At 46.5% G+C, this 17,722-nt stretch overlaps 1 protein-coding gene across 2 annotated transcripts in view; it reads left to right on the top strand.

The window, feature by feature from the left end:
- Positions 1-17,722, top strand: part of ascc3 (activating signal cointegrator 1 complex subunit 3) — a 170,337-nt gene that overhangs the window by 18,904 nt on the left and 133,711 nt on the right. For both annotated transcript variants that reach the window (XM_031575751.1, XM_031575753.1), the window contains exon 5: positions 345-465. In XM_031575751.1, coding sequence (XP_031431611.1) covers positions 345-465 — 121 coding nt within the window. The remainder of the gene's footprint in view (positions 1-344; positions 466-17,722) is intronic.

Genomic DNA, 17,722 nt, shown 5'->3' on the forward strand with positions numbered 1-17,722 from the left:
CCAGGGACCGTGCACCCTTGTGAAAGATTCTCTTTAATGTTATGATGTTTTAGTCCTGCTTTTAAGGGGAATATTATGCTAAAATGAAAATGGATGCATTTGACTGTTGGTCCTGACTGACCTGCAGGGCAGAACAACAAGTGTTTTGTCAGGGAAATAGGTGGAACAGACAGATGAATCGGATGAATTGGTGTTTATTCTGTTGCAAATGGTAATTGTCTCTCTCTCCCTCTGTCTCTGTTTCTGTCTCTGTCTCTCTCTCTTTCTCTCTCTCTCTCGCTCTCTCTCTCTCTCTCGCACTCGCTCTCTCTCTCTCTCTCTCTCTCTGTGTCTCCCTATGGCAGCTGTTTGAGTTCCTGGGTGCTGATGGCTTTGAGGTGATCCTGAATCTGCTTCAGCGCCGCTCAGACATCGTTGACGCTCTCCTGTCCATGCCACCTGAGAAACGAGGCAACTACGTCCCAGGTGAGTGTCTCTCTCTCGCTCATACGCACGCACGCACACACATACACACACACACCAGCTCAGAGCCATCAGGAGAGCACCCAAATTCTGGGACCCCCTTTTCCTCCCTTTCGCCCTTTCACAGTCCCCCGCTGTCTGAACGCAGTATTGTGCAGACGGATACAGAAATCGCTATCTGTCCACATGCTTCCTGGGTATCAAAGGTCATGACCTTAGTGTTGTTTGCACCCTCGCTAACCATGAGCAACGATTGGTCCTAATCCAGGTTTCACTTCAGAGGTGTCTCTCATGCACACAAAAATGACAAGACGACGACACTGATGCAGAGTCTAGAGCTTTGAGTAGGGACCTTGGGGTGTAGATGCAAGTAAAACATGGACATTTGAAGGATGTTTGAAGTTGAGGAGTGATGTGGTGAAAAGGCTGGAAAAAGGTATCCATTTTGTTCTCATTTGTTTTCAATAGGATGGCAACTGCCAGTTTGGGCACAAAAAAATAGACAGTTAATGGACAGATAATGACACTTACTGCTTGAATTTGTGCGTCGTTACTCTTTGGAAAAATGGTACAAGTCAGTGGACAGTACATTAACCAACATGGTCTGTGGTAAAATCTAGTTTGTTTTTGGATCAAAAGTGATTTTTAATGTTTGTGTATTTCTGCTCCTCTCCACATCTCTTCTCATCTCTCGATTAAACGAATGAATAGCTCATAAACATGCGAGAAAACCCCCCCACTTTAGCTTAAAGCCTCCTTCCTGCAACAGATAGATTTCCTTTCTGTTCCTCTCCTCCACAATCTGATTATTTTAATAGCTCGCTCTGCTCAGTTCTGTTGAGGAGTCATGTCAGGAGTTTTTGGTGCTCAGCGACAGGCATCTAATCCTCCCTCCCCATCCCCCCTTCATCTCCCTCCCTTGGTGTGCCATCCCATCTCTTTCAGCTCTCCATCTCCCGTCTTGGTGCCCTTTGCTGCCTGATTGTCAAGCAGCTCAATCCAGCGGAGGAACCATTACCAAAAGAGAGTCTATTAAAACTAGCTCAATTCCTCATTATCTTGCTGGTTTGGAGGGGAGAGAGGGAGAAAAAAAGAGAGGAAACTCAAAACGAAAAGAGAGAGGGCGGAAGAATATACACTTGCTGCAATACCTTAGGGGCATAGCTTTCAAGTTCAACATTGTTCTAGGAAATCTGACTTTTAAAATATCAGTAATCCCATATCATGCATAGCATACATACTGCTTGTGTTGCTCAGAAGGGGAATGATCACAATCACTCTGATTATTGACTTCATAAAGCCAGAGTCCGTTATGGTTCCCGCTTCGCTCTACTCATTCATTATGCACACACTTTGAGCCAGACTACCCGTATAGAAATATACATACGTATATGTACAAATATACAAATAGATACATTTTCAGCCGTATGCGTATTTCCCAGGTTTAGTGTTGGCACCTTTCACTACCAGTTGAGACAAAGCAGTGGCGACTAGCCTACTTGGGAGTCTAAGAATGGTAATGCTAAACCTCAGATAGCCACCTGCCAGTTTCCTTGCTATACTCAAACTACACACACACACACACACGGCTGCCTGTTTCCTTAGACTGTTCTCTAGTTTCATCTGACTTCGCTCATGCTGGATGACTTTGCTGGTTTTGTTAGGACGGTAGATTATAGCGGCCTGCTTCTTCTTTGTGTGTTCGCTCCGGGAGAAGAAAGTTCATGCTGAGGCTTTCTGTGCCTCTCTCTGTATCTCTGTGGCATTGTTTTCTTCCCCCCCCCCATCTTTTCTTTTTATTTACCTTGAAAATCTGGAAAATAAGCCCTCTGGAGTCTGTGGTATCTATGGCGATAAGGAGGGATGATTTGTAACTGCCACGCTTGTCTCCTGGTGAAAGCATCTAATGCCGTGTGAGAATTGTGGCTCAAAGATTTTGATGGATGTGTGTGTGTGTGTGTGTGTGTGTGTGTGTGTGTGTGTGTGTGTGTGTGTGTGTGTGTGTGTGTTTGTGTGACACTTTCAATGGCAATGTTCACTCTTTAATCCTAGCCCACTCATTGTAACTCTAACTCTGTCAGGCGGATATTGAGACCTTAATCATGGATTTTATTTCTTCACATAATCAAACAGCAGTCACTACATCAATGAGCACACACAATAACCACTGTAATGGATCTGCGTTAAAAATTAACAGGCTAAATCGGAGGTTAAAAAAGTACCATTTATAATAGACGAGGCGGTTTAGATTGTCAGTGCGGTGAGATCAAGTGCTTTTGTCTCCTAGGGGGTCTGATTAAGACATGAGTGAGCTCGTACGTACAGTATCTGACTGTATCCTGATTAGCATCGGGCTAAATCGGTGGGTTTAATCACAAAGTCAGCTCCGGTTACCAGTGGCAGTTGCTTCTGTGTTAGACACGTCAATGACCTGTTTAACAAGGAGTATAAAGACTCTACAGCACAGGAATACAGTAATGCAGTATATACTGTATAGCAGAAGGGCATACTATTAGTTCTCTCAAAAAACTGCATTTTAAATTACTTGGAATCACTGGCATTAACAGTAATGCAAGCATTAAGAGTACAAAAAACTCACTCTTGATGGAGATGCAGCACTTGAAGTGCACAGTGAAGATGAGTAGATCATTACTGTTATGTATCATGTATGCCATTCAGAACTCTAGCATCAACAGGACAAGGTCTGCTTTTTCCATGGTAACGAGAAAACCTTCTGTTTTCAATGTCTCTGTTAAATAGCCTAATGCCTTGAAGTCTAGAAGTGAACTATGTAATCCCCCACCAGTTAATAAGACACCAAAAAAATATTTATACAAACAACGAAAAAAAAGAAGTCCAATTGGAGATCTCTTTGATATTCTGGGATAACTATGGGAAAGTGAGAAAAACATGCATCATGAATTTTATCGGTCACTTTCCTGCTAGCTTGCTCGCTAATGTGCTAATGTGCATCTACCATCCTGGTCTATCTTTGACGGAGCCCTCACTGAAGAAACCCTACCCAGCTCTATCCTGCGCTGTGACCTTAACCACTGCTAGCCCGTGCCAAATAAACAGGCCGGCATCAGGAGTTGAAGGTTAATGGTACATTTTTAAAGACTCTGATATTGACTTCCTTATACGCCGTTGTTGCGGAGTAGGGGCCATAAAACTTTAAAGAGCTCAAGGAGAGATTGGCCCAGTTTTAGATTTCTCTCCCTTTCTGGCTTCCTCCTGACTCACACACTTTATCTCTCTTCACTTGCTTCCTGACTCTCTCTGTCCCTCTCTCCGTGCCTGCATTTCTGTCCATGTCTGTCTCTCTCTGGCTGTCTCTGTCTCCATCTCTCTCTCTCCCTCAATGTTCAGTTATGCTATTGTTCTCTTAATACTCAGATCTCTCTCCCTCTCTCCCTCTAAGTGCTATGCTCACGTTCCCTCAATACCCTCAGATGTTTGCATCAGCCAACGCACTGTCCACTACCAGCAGTTCTCACCTCACATTCCAACCCTAAAGAACCTGCAACAGGCTGATGGCTAGTTTACCTATTTGGCCTGCTTTTTAGGATTAGCGTTGCCTCGGCAACGGCAGATTGGGGTCAGGCGAGGGGTCCGGGAGCTGATGATTACATTTCCTTTCTCTTTGCATTCCATTAAGGAAGGTGGAATATGCAGAGGTGGCTTTGTCAAGGGCCCATTAGCTTCCGAAAAGGGTGGGCCGGGGGGGGCAGGGGCCGTCCAGGGCCGGCCTGTTTGTAAACATGGATCAGATCCCTTCCCACGATTTTAATTAACTGGGCCTGGCGTCGCACTGATGCTCCCCTGCTTGAGTGGGTGGTGTTTGTGTGGTCGGCGCTTTTCGGTGCAGAATAGCAATAAGTCAGGGCAGCTGTAGCCGCACAATTAGCTAAAGTCTGAAGTGCGTGTGCGTGCGTGCGTGTGTGTGTGTGTGTGTGTGTGTGCGCGTGTGTGCGCATGTGTGCGCGCGCGTGTGCACGCACAAAAAGTTGGATCGTGTTTAAAAACCAAAGCGTGACCCACTTGATGATTGGCCAGGGCGATTCTGGTGTCAGAGAAAAGAGCGCTGGCCTGTTCATCAAAAGCATTCATGTAAATGGGCAGCATATGCTCCGATGAACGCAGGTGCACTAATTGATGGTAATCCAAGGTTTAATGGCCAACTTTGCCTCCTGGCAGGTGTAACAGTGTGGTGTTGAAAAGCTGGTTAGACTCAGTCACCTGTGCCAGTAATCTAAGCACAGACGATTTGGTGCCGTTTATCTGGCAGTGAGTGTAATGACAGGAACAAAACAACATTCTCATAAAAAGCCTCAACTGCATTCGGAGAAAGATGTTTCAAGGAAAGCAAGCATCAGATGAACATTGCCTTGGATTTTTTTGATACTTGTACCATTTTGAATTGCCTTCCAAAACCTAATTGCAACAGCTTCAGGGGAATGAGTGATGACAGAATGTTCTGTTTCTTTAAATTAGCACCTTTCAGCCAGAAGTGTATAGCTTCAGCCCGGGAGACCATGGGCTCCAAACTGGATGTCGTTATTAAGGTCTGGACTGTAATTTTCTGAGATCGATTCTGACACCGCCCTAACCAACACACAGATGTGTGACTATAGTCCTTTAACTTATTCATTTTAACTAGAGGTTATATTTACTTTGAAATGTTTAAATCCCTCTTCCTATGGAGCCCACTTTGTGAGGCATTCCAGGAAAGGTCGTTGGAAATGTAGGTCCGTATTCTTTGCCTTTAGTGAAGACAGATTTGGGCTGTTTAGTAATGTGGTTTGTCAGCGCGCTAGCGACCTGCCATTTTTAATCTCCATAGAGGAGAGCACTAGAGAGAGCTGGCGTGTCCCAGCAGTCCTTTGTCTTCTTTAGCGCCGCTTCTTCTCCGATTTAATTGGGGCCTTGCAGCGCAAAGATGGGGAAGATTCAGAAAAGAAACCTGCCAGGCCTACAGACTTTTTTCTTGCTAAGAAATCTTAGGCCTGTTAGTATGGGCAGTTGAACACACTTGACTCCACGCACACACAGACACACACAGACACACACACACACAGACACACACACACAGACACACACACACAGACACACACACACAGACACACACACACAGACACACACACACAGACACACACACACAGACACACACACACAGACACACACACACAGACACACACACACAGACACACAGACACAGACAGACACACACACACAGACAGACACACACACACACACACACACACAGACACACACAGACACACACAGACACACACAGACACACACAGACACACAGATTGTGTATCATTGGTGGATGGGGAGTGATGGAACTAGGGAAGAAAGAAGATATTGTAAATAGACTCAACACAGTTGCCGCAGACAGCCAGCAGACGGGTGCCCATGTCTAAGGGCCAGCACAAAAAGCCTGTGGTGGTGGTGGCGGTCGTGGTGGCGACGGCGGTGGTGGCGGTGGTGGTGGTGGTGGCCATAGTTTCCTCCCAGGGATATGTCTGCTTGTGGGTCATGCTCCTCTCTGCTCGGCCTAAGCTCTGACCCAACGCTGTCCTCTGTGCCTCTGTCTGCCTGGTCCTCTTCAGCTCTCTGTTTCACTGTCTTAGTTGGTGTTCTCACTGACTTTTCCCTGTTTTTGTTTTTTTCTTCCCCCACTATGCTTCCTCTGCTCTGTGCTTTAGTACATCTCTCATTTTTCTTTTCTTCGAGTCTCCTTCTCCCTGCGCCGTGAAAGATACTTGTAGGTCAGACTTCTTGTTTTCTTTTGGATCCACTGCTGCTCTCTACACAAAGACATGTCGTTACACAGACACGCAGACACGCAGACAGAGAGGCAGACAGAGAGGCAGACAGAGAGGCAGACAGAGAGGCAGACAGAGAGGCAGACAGAGAGGCAGAGAGAGAGGCAGACACACAGACAGAATGAGTTTGTGCCTTTTACACATTTCTGTCTATGGTCTTTGTACTTTCCGCTTTTTTCACCTGCATGCTTACTCTTGTCTCTGTGGTGGTTAGATAAATAATTTAAAAAAAATATAGGAACTGAACCCATGACCAGGCCTCTCATAAAGACATAAGTTGTTTGATGACTCACAGGAATTAGGAAGCATCACTACAAGCTGCTTCAAAACACAAGGGAAGTGTTATATGGCACATTTCATGCACAAAGGCAATTCAGTGTGCTTTACATAAATAAGAGCAGAAGGAACATCCAAAGGAAAGATAAAGGGCAGTAGAGATAATAAAGTAATACAAATATGAGTAAGAGTAATAGAGAATCATAGAACAATAGCCTGAATAGAATCTATAATCGAATCCGTAATAGAGTCTGATAGCTGTTTTCAAATAAAGGAACGAAACAGAGCTTAGCCTGAGACTAGAGCCTTAAAATAAGCACGCCATTTTCTTTCAGAACACCGAATAGCGAACCATGAAGCAATATCCCGAATGAAAAGAATCCGCAATAGAGCCCGATAGAGCTGTTTTCAGAAAAGGGCCCAAGAATCGAGCCTAAATATAGGCCCGCCATAGGGCTTAGCTGTGCGAGACGCCACTTCCCTGTTCCCTGAATTAAAGTCCATTATAATCATTCCAAAGAATGAGAGTAAAAAGTAAATAAATAAAGAGTAGAGGGCACTTGTTTATGTATCAAAAAGCATCTGAGAACAGCTACTGGCTGCAGTTAGAACACCTTTGATGTCATCAGGATGTTGGTTCAAGCGTTGAGCAGCATAGCAACTAAAGGCTGGGCATGTATAATTCTGACAGTAGGTATTACCAACAGATTTTTCTCCAGTGATCTAAGAGGTCTAGCAGGTCTGTACAGCTGAAGCATATCTGGTAGGTAATTTGGTCCTGTACCATTGAGTGATTTATAAACAAGCAGCAGTCAAAGTTAAAGTAAATTCTGTGATTTACTGACAGCCAGTGTAAAACCCTTAAGTGTTGAAGTAATGTGCTCAGGTCTTTTAGAAGAACTCTGGCAGCTGCATTTTGTACAAGATGAAGCTGTTTGATGGTCTTTTTGGGAAGGCCCTTGAAAAGACCATTGCAGTAGTCAAACCTGCTGGAGATAAAGGCATGAATGTTTTGACATAAGTTTGGCTATGACAAGGTTTTTAATATTGCTTTCCGCTTTAAGTTCTTTTGTTTCAAGATGAGAAGCAATCCTAAATCTCTCCTCACTTTTCCCAAATAAGGTTATTTCACTTTTTGTCCTTATTCAGCTAAAGGCAATTTTGAGACATTCAGCAGATAATTTAGGCAATGCATTGACAGAGATTCTAGGGAGACCATAGTCGTTAGGTGAGAGGGCTAAGTAAATTTGGGTGTCATCAGCATAGCTGTGATAAGAAATCTCACTGTCTTTAAGGATTTGTCCAAGCGGGAGCATATAGAAGTTGAATAATGAAGGCCCTAAGATTGAGCCATGGGGGACACCACAGTTCAAGGATGTTAGTGTTTAGGTATAGTTTCCAATGGCAACAAAGAACCTCCTGTCTTGTCCTGTATGATCTGAGCCACTTGATAACCGTACCTGAAAATTCAACCCAATGTTCTGTGTAGCAAGATATTATGATCAGCTGTGTCAAGGTCCAATAACACTAGGATGGATGTTTTGCCTGTATCAGTATTAAGGGCATATGCCATTTAAATTCTTTAAAACCCATTTAAAATATTGTTGTGATCTGCACAAAAACCTGAATAAAAATGATCAAAGTTGCATTAAGTTGATTAAAAACTTCTTTTTCAGTGTTTGCCGACAAATGGTAGATTGGATATGGGCCGGTAATTAATTCTTATATGGCAGCATGTAGATTATTCTGCTGAGAAAAATGGTTGTAGGCATTCCCTATGTTAAAAAAGTCTTACTTTGAAATGAAAAAGAGAGAGGTAAAAACTCTCTGAACCAAGGAACTCTTTAGGTTAAAATGTCTTAATTCTAATGTCTTTAGGTGGACTGATAAAGATGCCCACTCGTAGCAGCTTGTGTTCTCTTCAGGGCGTAGTGCAAGTGTGCTAAGGGAGGCATACATGCTCAGTTCATTAGGCAAGAACACAAGCGCCTATAATTAGGCAAATTGACCAATTGAGCTGCTGTTGGAGGTGGAGTTTAGTCTTGTTGGTGAAGCTCTTTGACTAATTATAGTTACCTTTGTTCTTGCCTAATGAGCTGAGCATGTATACCTTCCTGAGCTGATTCAATAAAGGTAGTAACACTGCTTGCTTGATCCAGCTATGTTTCAGTTCAAAATTAAAAAAAGTTTATGTGGGCAAATAAGATGATAAATTAAAAATTATTTTTTAAAAAGAGATCTAATGTTCAGGAGAGCTAGCTTTACAATTAGTGTAGGGTGTGTGACAGATTCATGTTGATGTGTAACATGTAACAGATTTGACCCAAAGATTATGGTTTACCCCATATATTGAATCAACTGGATTTCCTCTGTTTCAAATCCACATCAGAATAGTGAACAGCAGAGCAGAGTATTGATTCAAGTTGAACTTGGTTCAACTTCCAGAGCACATGGCGATGTTCATCAATATCAGTGTAATGTATTCTAGGAACATTTCAGGCATTCTGACCAATCAAAGCAGTAACATTCTTCATAGGGGTGGGACGTTTCTTTCCATTGTACATCAGTAGTTCACACCGTGGCAACAACATAGAACTTTGTTTAAACCAATCGAATTATTATGGTCTGAGCGTTGCGTTCTGGATTGCCGCTGCCGCTTCATTATCTTCTGTATGATCCCTGCCTTAGAGGTTGTGTGTGTGTGTGTGTGTGTGTGTGTGTGTGGGTGTGTGTGTGTGTGTGTGTTACGTGTAAAACATTTAAAACAAAGTCTCAAACTCAAAAGCCTTTTTCAACGGTTTCTATTTTCAAAACAAACAAAAATATTTCGTCAATTTGTCATGCATCGGTAACATCATACAGACCACAAAATATGCCGTTGTCCATTGTCCATTTCGAGAGCCTGTTTTCCCAATATTATGTCCATTCAACGCAAAGCACGCTGTAATCCGTGTGGCAAACTGAAATCCTTCCTTTGGACCGTTGTACAAAAACTCACGGTCTGTATGAGCGCACAAAACTCTGTCAGTCCGTATGTAAAATGAAAACCGGCGTCAATCAAACGCCGCAGGCTCCGTGTCTCAAAGGCCTGTGACCCAAAACACGTCTCCAAGGCATCTCTAAGCATGTCCTGTTTAACGATACTTACGGACATGTTTTATGCCCTCCGAGTTCGCCATCACCTATCAACCTATCAACCCTATGACCTGGCATGAAGCCTCTTAATGCATCAAACTAAAAGTCTTTAACTAAACAGTGTTTCAACTAACACCAATCGATCACATGACAAAATAACATATATAAATTAGGTGAAAACAAATATACAATGAAGTAGAAATAAAATATAAATGTTTGTACGTCACAGTGTGTGTGTGTGTGTGTGTGTGTGTGTGTGTGCTTGTTCAATACTCAAGGATGTGTGTTTGCATGTGTGAGTGTTGAAGTGGGGGGTCCAGACGTGACCGTATACCAAATGCAGTGGCAGAGAGAGAGAGTGAGTGAGAGAGAAAGGGCAAGAAGTCGCCTTTGAGATGAAAATCACAGGGAGGCAGAGAGGCTGTCAGAGGTGGCATGAAAAATTCAAAAGAACCTTTTGAGAGCTGATGGGCGTTTGGCTGCGAGTATGTAGCCACGCCGGGCAGCCGTCACTGAATTTCCAAGCTCCGAATGGGATTTTCAGACCTGAGATATCGCCAGGAAACAAAAGAAAGATGAAAAGATTCCTTTAGAAGTGCTTTTATTTGTAATTCTCTGTGTTTGTTTCAAGTGTATGAGCATTGTCAAGCGCTGCACCAGCTGAGTGTGAGATCACACACAGGGCCCTAATTTGATAGATACGCATCGCGGGTTGTTGCACTGCGTACATCTATTTTTATTACTAGTGCATATTCATTTGGTAATTTTATAACATGCCCATCCACAGACCTAAACACCTTCAAGGGCGGACCGACACCTCATTTGGGTGCGTCTGATCAAAAAAGTAGGCCTCGCGTGGAAATTGTTTTGTCACTTCCTTTGTTGAAATGTAACCTGCATCTTGGTTCCTTATCGCAGTTCACTGCGATATAACACAATGGTACATGACGTAATGTCATGGCTACAAATCGAAGCATTTATCTATTCATGCCTGAAAGGCCGCGAGATCTGTCAGCGCGCGCTCCTGGCCCCGCCTGCCAGGAGTACTATAATACCATTACGCGCGCCCAGATCTGCCTCTTTTGAAACTTCGCAAGACGGAGTGAACATCTCTGAGTATATCTCAAACGCTTACCACAGTCAAAAGAGTTTTGTGTGCTTTCGCTCTCTACGGGTTGGTGAGTTATCGGGTTCCTTAACCCTCACTAGCTCAGGGCGCCACGAAATTCATTGGCTTAATTCATTGGCTTAATTTCATTTTGAAAGTAGTTGCTGCTATCCTTGCTGCCTGGCTGGCTAAGTCTCTGACTAGCCTGCTGGCTTGCTAACAACGTGTTCGTTGCAGATAGTGTGCTTGTGTTTTAACATTCTTCTCTACTTTCAGATTGATAAAAGATGGCCAGACACTACCCCGACTGCGGTCACGTCCGTCCCAAGGGCGACCGCCACCGTCGGTGCGTGACCTGCCTAGGCAGGGACCACGCGGAGGGCGCCTTCTCAGGCGAAGCCCCTGTCTGTACCATCTGTGCTAGCCTCCCGCTAGCTAAGGCTACCAGGTGCCTTGCGTTCTGGAAGCGCAAAGACGCCGAGGAGGCGGCACTAGTTCCATCCGGGGCTGACGCCCCCGTAGGAATGAGTGCGTCTTCAGCCTTGGACTTGGTGAGCGTGAGCAGTCGCCCTGCGGCGGCAGCTCCGCTCCCGGGTCTCTCCCCGTCTCCGCCGCCTGTCAGCCCTGGGGCTGCGGGCAGCGAGGCTGAGGAGCTTCAACCAAGCGGTGTCCAGGCAATCCCCCACGATGCGCTCGAGCTGGACACCAGCCTGGATGATGATAGTCTGCTAGACTTCTCCGATGGGCACAGCTCAATCGCGGAAGCAATGCAGACGAGCCATGACGTCAGGTTGCGGGTGGAGACACCTCCTACCTCGTCTCGGCTCCTGGGCCAGCAGCTCCACGAGGTTGCGCTGAGAGCAGCCAGCTGCCTCAGGCTCCCTCTCCCTCCCCCTCCCAGTGTGCGGTCCTCGCTGCTGGACGGGGAGTTCTATGCTGGCCCCGCCACGTCAGTTCCCTCCAGCATCCCCTTCTTTGAGGAGGTGCACGAGGAACTGCAGGCGACATGGGCGATACCCTACTCGGGCCGAGCCCCGGTGCCGGGGTTCGCGCCCTACATGCAGCTCCACATGGCTAAGGAGAGGGGCTACCTCTCCTTTCCTCAGGTGGAGGATGCAGTAGCGGGCTACCTCTCGCCCGCATCCCCCACGATGCGTCTCGGCCAGAAGCCTCTCCTGCCCACGCGGGTGGGCAGACACCAGGCTCAGCTGGCAGAGAAGTCCTACTTGGCTGCAGGGCAGGCTGCCTGCACAACCAATACGGCTGCATTGCTACAGCGCTACCAGGCAAAGCTCCTGACTGAGCTTGCCTTGTCGCTGGGGGAAGATCACCCGTCTGTGACAGAACTCCGTCGCGTGACCGATCTGTCGCTCAGACTAACTCGGTGCACGGCACAGGCACTGGGGAGGGTGATGGGTGCCGCGGTGGCTACCCAGAGGTCTCTGTGGCTATCACTGGCTAAGCTGTCAGACAGAGAAAAAGCACCACTCCTCGACGCCCCGGTCTCTGTCCAGGGCGCCTTCGGGGAAGCAGTGGTCACAATGGCTGCCAAGTTCGAAGAACAGCAGAAGAGCAGAGAGGTATTCCAGGCTTGGATGCCTCGCTCTAGTGGCGCGGGTGAGACGTCCTCCTCAGGACACACCACACCCGCACCGGGCCGGAAGAGAAGCGGGTTCCGCTCGCCAGCGCCTCCAGCAAAGGTATCCACCGGGCGAGGCTGGCAGAGACATCCCTTCCGCCCTCCAGCGCAGCCTGCAGCACAACAACCAGCTGCGCGCCCTGCCCAGGGCGCAGCCCAGGCTCCGCGGCAGCACTCCGCTCGCCGCGGGCGAGGCAGAGGGAGACCTCAGGCTCCCTGACCGTGACAGTCAGCCACTCGTCACACAGGGGGGAGCAAACGATTGGTTTATCACGATAGACTTAAAAGACGCTTATTTCCACATTCCGATCCACCACAGACATCGGAAATATCTGAGGTTTGCGTTCGGAGGAATAGCGTACCAATTCAACGCACTCCCATTCGGCCTGTCCCTAGCGCCGAGGGTATTCACAAAGTGCGTAGAGGCAGCTATCGCCCCATTACGTCTACGCGGCTTACGCGTGTACAACTATTTGGACGACTGGTTAATTGCTTCCCATTCAAAAGCTGCAGCAGTGCAGGATGGCCATCTAGTGGTGGCACACCTGTATCGACTGGGTTTTGTTGTAAACAGAGAGAAAAGCGTTCTCTGCCCCAAGCAAGTTACGCATTTTCTGGGTATGATCTTAGACTCCACCTCCATGGAGGTCAGGCTGTCTCAAGAACGGATAAGTGCCATCAAAGCATGCGTGCGCCAGTTCCGACGGGGACAGTCAGTCTCGTCGCTGCGCTGCCAACGCCTGTTAGGAATGATGGCGTCGGCCGCTATAGCGCTCCCGTTAGGGATGTTGCGTATGCGGCCATTCCAAATATGGTACCTGTCTATGAAGCTCAACGCAGTCACAGACAGGCATCGCAGAGTAGTGGTGTCCTCCAGATGCAGGAAAGCCCTGGCGATCTGGAGAACCCCCTGGTTTCTCGCCGCGTCAGGCACTATGGGCATAGTGTCGCGTCGCGTGGTGGTGACCACAGACGCTTCCACCAAAGGCTGGGGAGCGGTCTGCGAAGGGAGAGGCGTGAACGGTCTCTGGTCTGTGACAGAAGCCGCGTCTCACATAAATGTGTTAGAGCTGCGAACAGTAGTCCTAGTGCTACAACACTTTCTGCCCAGGCTGAGTGGTCAGCATGTACTAGTGAGGACGGACAACACTGCGACCTTGGCGTATATAAATCGCCAGGGCGGAGTGCGCTCCCCGTCATTACACCATTGGGCGACTCGCCTGCTCCTGTGGGCAGCGAGGCACGTCCTGTCCCTCAGGGCAGTTCATATACCAGGCCACCTCAACTACGGTGCAGACCTGTTATCGAGGGGCGATCCTCGAGCAGCAGACTGGTGCCTTCACCCACAAGTGATAGATCAGATCTGGGTGCGTTTTTTCAAGGCGCAGGTGGACCTGTTCGCGAACAGGCAGAACACCTGCTGCCCGCTCTGGTTCTCGCTAGGGGGCGACGATCCCCCACTAGGCATAGACGCGCTGGGCCACCAGTGGCCAGCCCTACCCCTATATGCTTTTCCCCCGATCCCGCTCCTCCAGCAGGTGCTGTGCAGGATTGCGGGCGAGGGCAGGGAATTGATATTGATAGCCCCCCACTGGCCCAACCAGCCGTGGGTGGCAGATCTGGTCAATATGTCAGTGCAGCAGCCTTGGGAGCTGCCTCTACGGAGAGACCTCCTAACGCAGGCGCACAGGACGGTGTGGCACCCCCATCCGGAGTGGTGGCGTCTCAAAGCCTGGCACCTGAAAGGTGCAGGCTCATAGCGTCAGGCTTGTCGGACGCGGTGGTGGCTACAATACAGAGTGCCCGAGCTGTATCAACACGGGCTCTGTATACGCTGAAGTGGCGCAGTTTTGAGCAGTGGTGTGCTGCGCGTCAGCACGACCCCGTTAACTGCGCGCTGGGCGTTATTCTCGAATTCCTACAGCAGTTGTTTGATGAGGGAAAGGCGGCTTCTACTCTCAAAGTGTACATGGCTCAAAGTGTACAGGCATTAATGGCAGTTCTCCTGGCAGTCACCCGCTAGCGTCACGCTTTATGGCGGGGGTGAGACGGCTCAGGGTGCCAGAGAGACACCTCATACCCTCTTGGGATCTGCTAGTGGTGTTACGTGCTCTCACAGGGCCTCCGTTCGAGCCCCTGGAGACAGTGGACATAAAGTTTGTCTCTTTAAAGACCGCGCTGCTGCTGGCGTTAACGTCAGCAAAACGCGTTGGTGACATGCAAGCCCTGTCAGTCAGTCCATCGTGCCTTCAGTTCTCGATCGCTGGTGACAGAGTGGTTATGCGACCTAATGCTGCTTACACACCTAAAGTGGTGGTAACCCCATTCCGCAATCAGGTGATTGAATTAGCAGTTTTCTCGCCTCCTCCTTTTGCGTCAGCAGAGGAGGAACGTTTGAATAAACTCTGTCCAGTGCGCGCTCTCCGCTGTTACGCAGAGCGCACTAGAGCTTTCAGACAGTCAGATCAGCTATTCGTGTGCTTTGGTGCACGCGCAAAAGGCAGACCTCTATCAAAACCGAGCCTCTCCCGTTGGATAGTAGAGGCTATCGTGTTGTCTTATAAGAGCTTGTCTTTAGATCCCCCGGAGAAGTTGCATGCGCACTCTACGCGGGGGGTCTCGTCTTCCTGGGCCTTACTAAAGGGCGTCTCAGTGGAAGATATTTGCAAAGCTGCAAGCTGGAGTTCTCGCCACACTTTCATTAGATTCTATATGTTAGATGTGGCTGAACCTAGTTTTCTTCATAGCGTTCTGCGGGCAAGCGATCTCTGAATCCCTTGGCCTGAGAACGATAGATATGATAAGTGTGTTCATTAGTGTCTACATGTTATGTCGCACATGAAACATCCCAGGGTTTTCTTACGGGCGCAGGATCACGGATCCCTGTCGCCTATGATAAAGGTGGCCCTGTTAAATTCTTGGTGTTCTGCAGGCGAGCGATCTCTGAATCCCCTGACCTGAGAACGATGTATATGATAAGTGTGTTCATCGGTGTCTACATGTTTGTTGCACATGAAACACTCCAGGGTGGTTTCCTACAGGCGCAGGATCGCGATCCTTGCCGCCTATGACAAAGGTTGCCCTGTTAATATGTTCACCGCCAGCGGCCGTATGAACCTCTATGAGGGCAAAGGCTTCAGTAGAGCTGGTGTGTGTAATTGGCTGCCACTGTATTATCACGCGGGAATGTATAGGGTCCCATTGTGTTATATCGTAGTGAACTGCGATAAGGAACGTCTCGGTTACTTACGTAACCTCGGTTCCTTAAGCAGGAACCAGATATAACAAGGTTGGCGTGTACAGTGTTACCTTGGATTGATTGTCTTGCTCAGTTTCTTTCCAAGGCAGATCTGGGCGCGCGTAATGGTATTATAGTACTCCTGGCAGGCGGGGCCAGGAGCGCGCCCTGACAGATCTCGCGGCCTTTCAGGCGTGAATAGATAAATGCTTCGATTTGTAGCCATGACATTACGTCATGTACCATTGTGTTATATCTGGTTCCTGCTTAAGGAACCGAGGTTACGTAAGTAACCGAGACGTTTTCAATGTCTGGCAAGTGCATCTACAGGGTGTACGCGGGGTTTTAAAAAGTATTAAAAGGTGATAAATCAAAATTGCCAAATTTAAGGCCATTAAAAGTGTTAAATGTAGTTTTAGAGGTATTATTTTTTTTTAAATAGGTATTATTTTTCAAGTGTCCTATTCTGATTGAAATTCTATCTTCTAAAGTTCGCGTTAGTTCGTTTAAATGCGGGCTTTAGCAAAGCTGGGCACACAATCAAAGATCTTCCGTATCAATCCTGAAGTCTCAACATTGTATGTTTGATGCTGACGTCATATTCAGTGGTCGTTTGACATCTCAAACACTGCACGCTTCAACTGGGTAACTAACTGGCTGGCTAACGTTTTTGACTTGTTTAGGCATATCTTCAACAAGGCTGGGCCATTCGTGTTGATGTTTGCTCATGAGTTCATATTAGGCCTATAGCACATGAGCTCATATTAGGCCTATAGCACAGGTTTATGTTAAAATCAAATTATAGCAGTTCACCAGTTCACGTAGTGGATGCCAGTTTGTGAAGTGATATCAGCAACAATTCATATAGCAGATGCCAGTTTATAATGCATCAACAGTTCATGTAGTGAATGCCAGCCAGTGTGCTGGAACTATCTCTCCATTGCACATTTAATGTAGTTTGTTTTATTTTTATTCACAAAATGAAATACATGTGTGCAATATGTGGTCAACATCAGTGAGTCTCTAAATCTATTATGTTGAGTATAGTGTTATATATGTCAAAATCTCCGTAAACGTTAGAAAGGTCGCCGATTAACACTTGCAACTCAGTGTCGTGATGGTTTTTAAAAAATTCAGAAGGTTGTAAAAAAGGTATTAAATTTAACTTAAGGATTGCTGTATATACCCTGATCTAATCTTGACACAGTTTGACAGCATAACATTGACCACTGAATTACTGAATTGACTGATATTCTAACTCAACAAAATATGTTGCCAAATGGCTATGTAGGCTATGCAACTATGTTCAACTCCAAATAGACTATAACACAGTGAATACAATAATCAAGTAGTCATTCATCAGGGCTTAAATGCGCAACAAAAATGTTTTTTGTTTTTTTACTGCATTATACAAACTCTGTTTAGACCACTTAATCAGTACGTCATTCTTCTATTTGCCGTTTAATATAGCGCAACATCTCTCAGTATAGTGGCAACAGCTTGAGTCATAATAGAGATGGTGTTGTACAATCATTGTCGTCATTGTATAGGAAGCCGATAGTATAACTATTCAATGTCTATACGATGTAGAAGGCCAGAAGCATAGAAATCTGCGTCAGATGAATCTTTGCTTGGTTGTTTTGCCATTTGTGATTATTCTCTTCACTCTGGTTATGAAATATTACCTGTGTTTCATGGATTCTTGAAAATAATTCAATTGTACATTAAATTGTACACTCTAATACACTCCATTTAAAGAATTGTCGTTGTGTGATCAACACATTTATTTAGTTTCTCTGTTGGAGTCGGCCAAGGACTGTTTTGCCATTACACTTTTAATTTAATTTTTTTAATCTAAAATGCTTTGAAGACTACCTTGATGTTTTTGATTTATTGGTGGGTAAGTGCTTAAAGAGTGCATTTTTTTTTTCCTCCACCGCATTATCAGTAATGGGACTTTTTTCTCCCAAAGAAATTAGTCTACCCATCCCTAGTACCGTAATTTCCGGACTATTAAACGCACCTGAATATAA

This window comes from Clupea harengus, chromosome 11 (assembly GCF_900700415.2).
Source record: "Clupea harengus chromosome 11, Ch_v2.0.2, whole genome shotgun sequence".
Taxonomy (NCBI): domain Eukaryota; kingdom Metazoa; phylum Chordata; class Actinopteri; order Clupeiformes; family Clupeidae; genus Clupea; species Clupea harengus.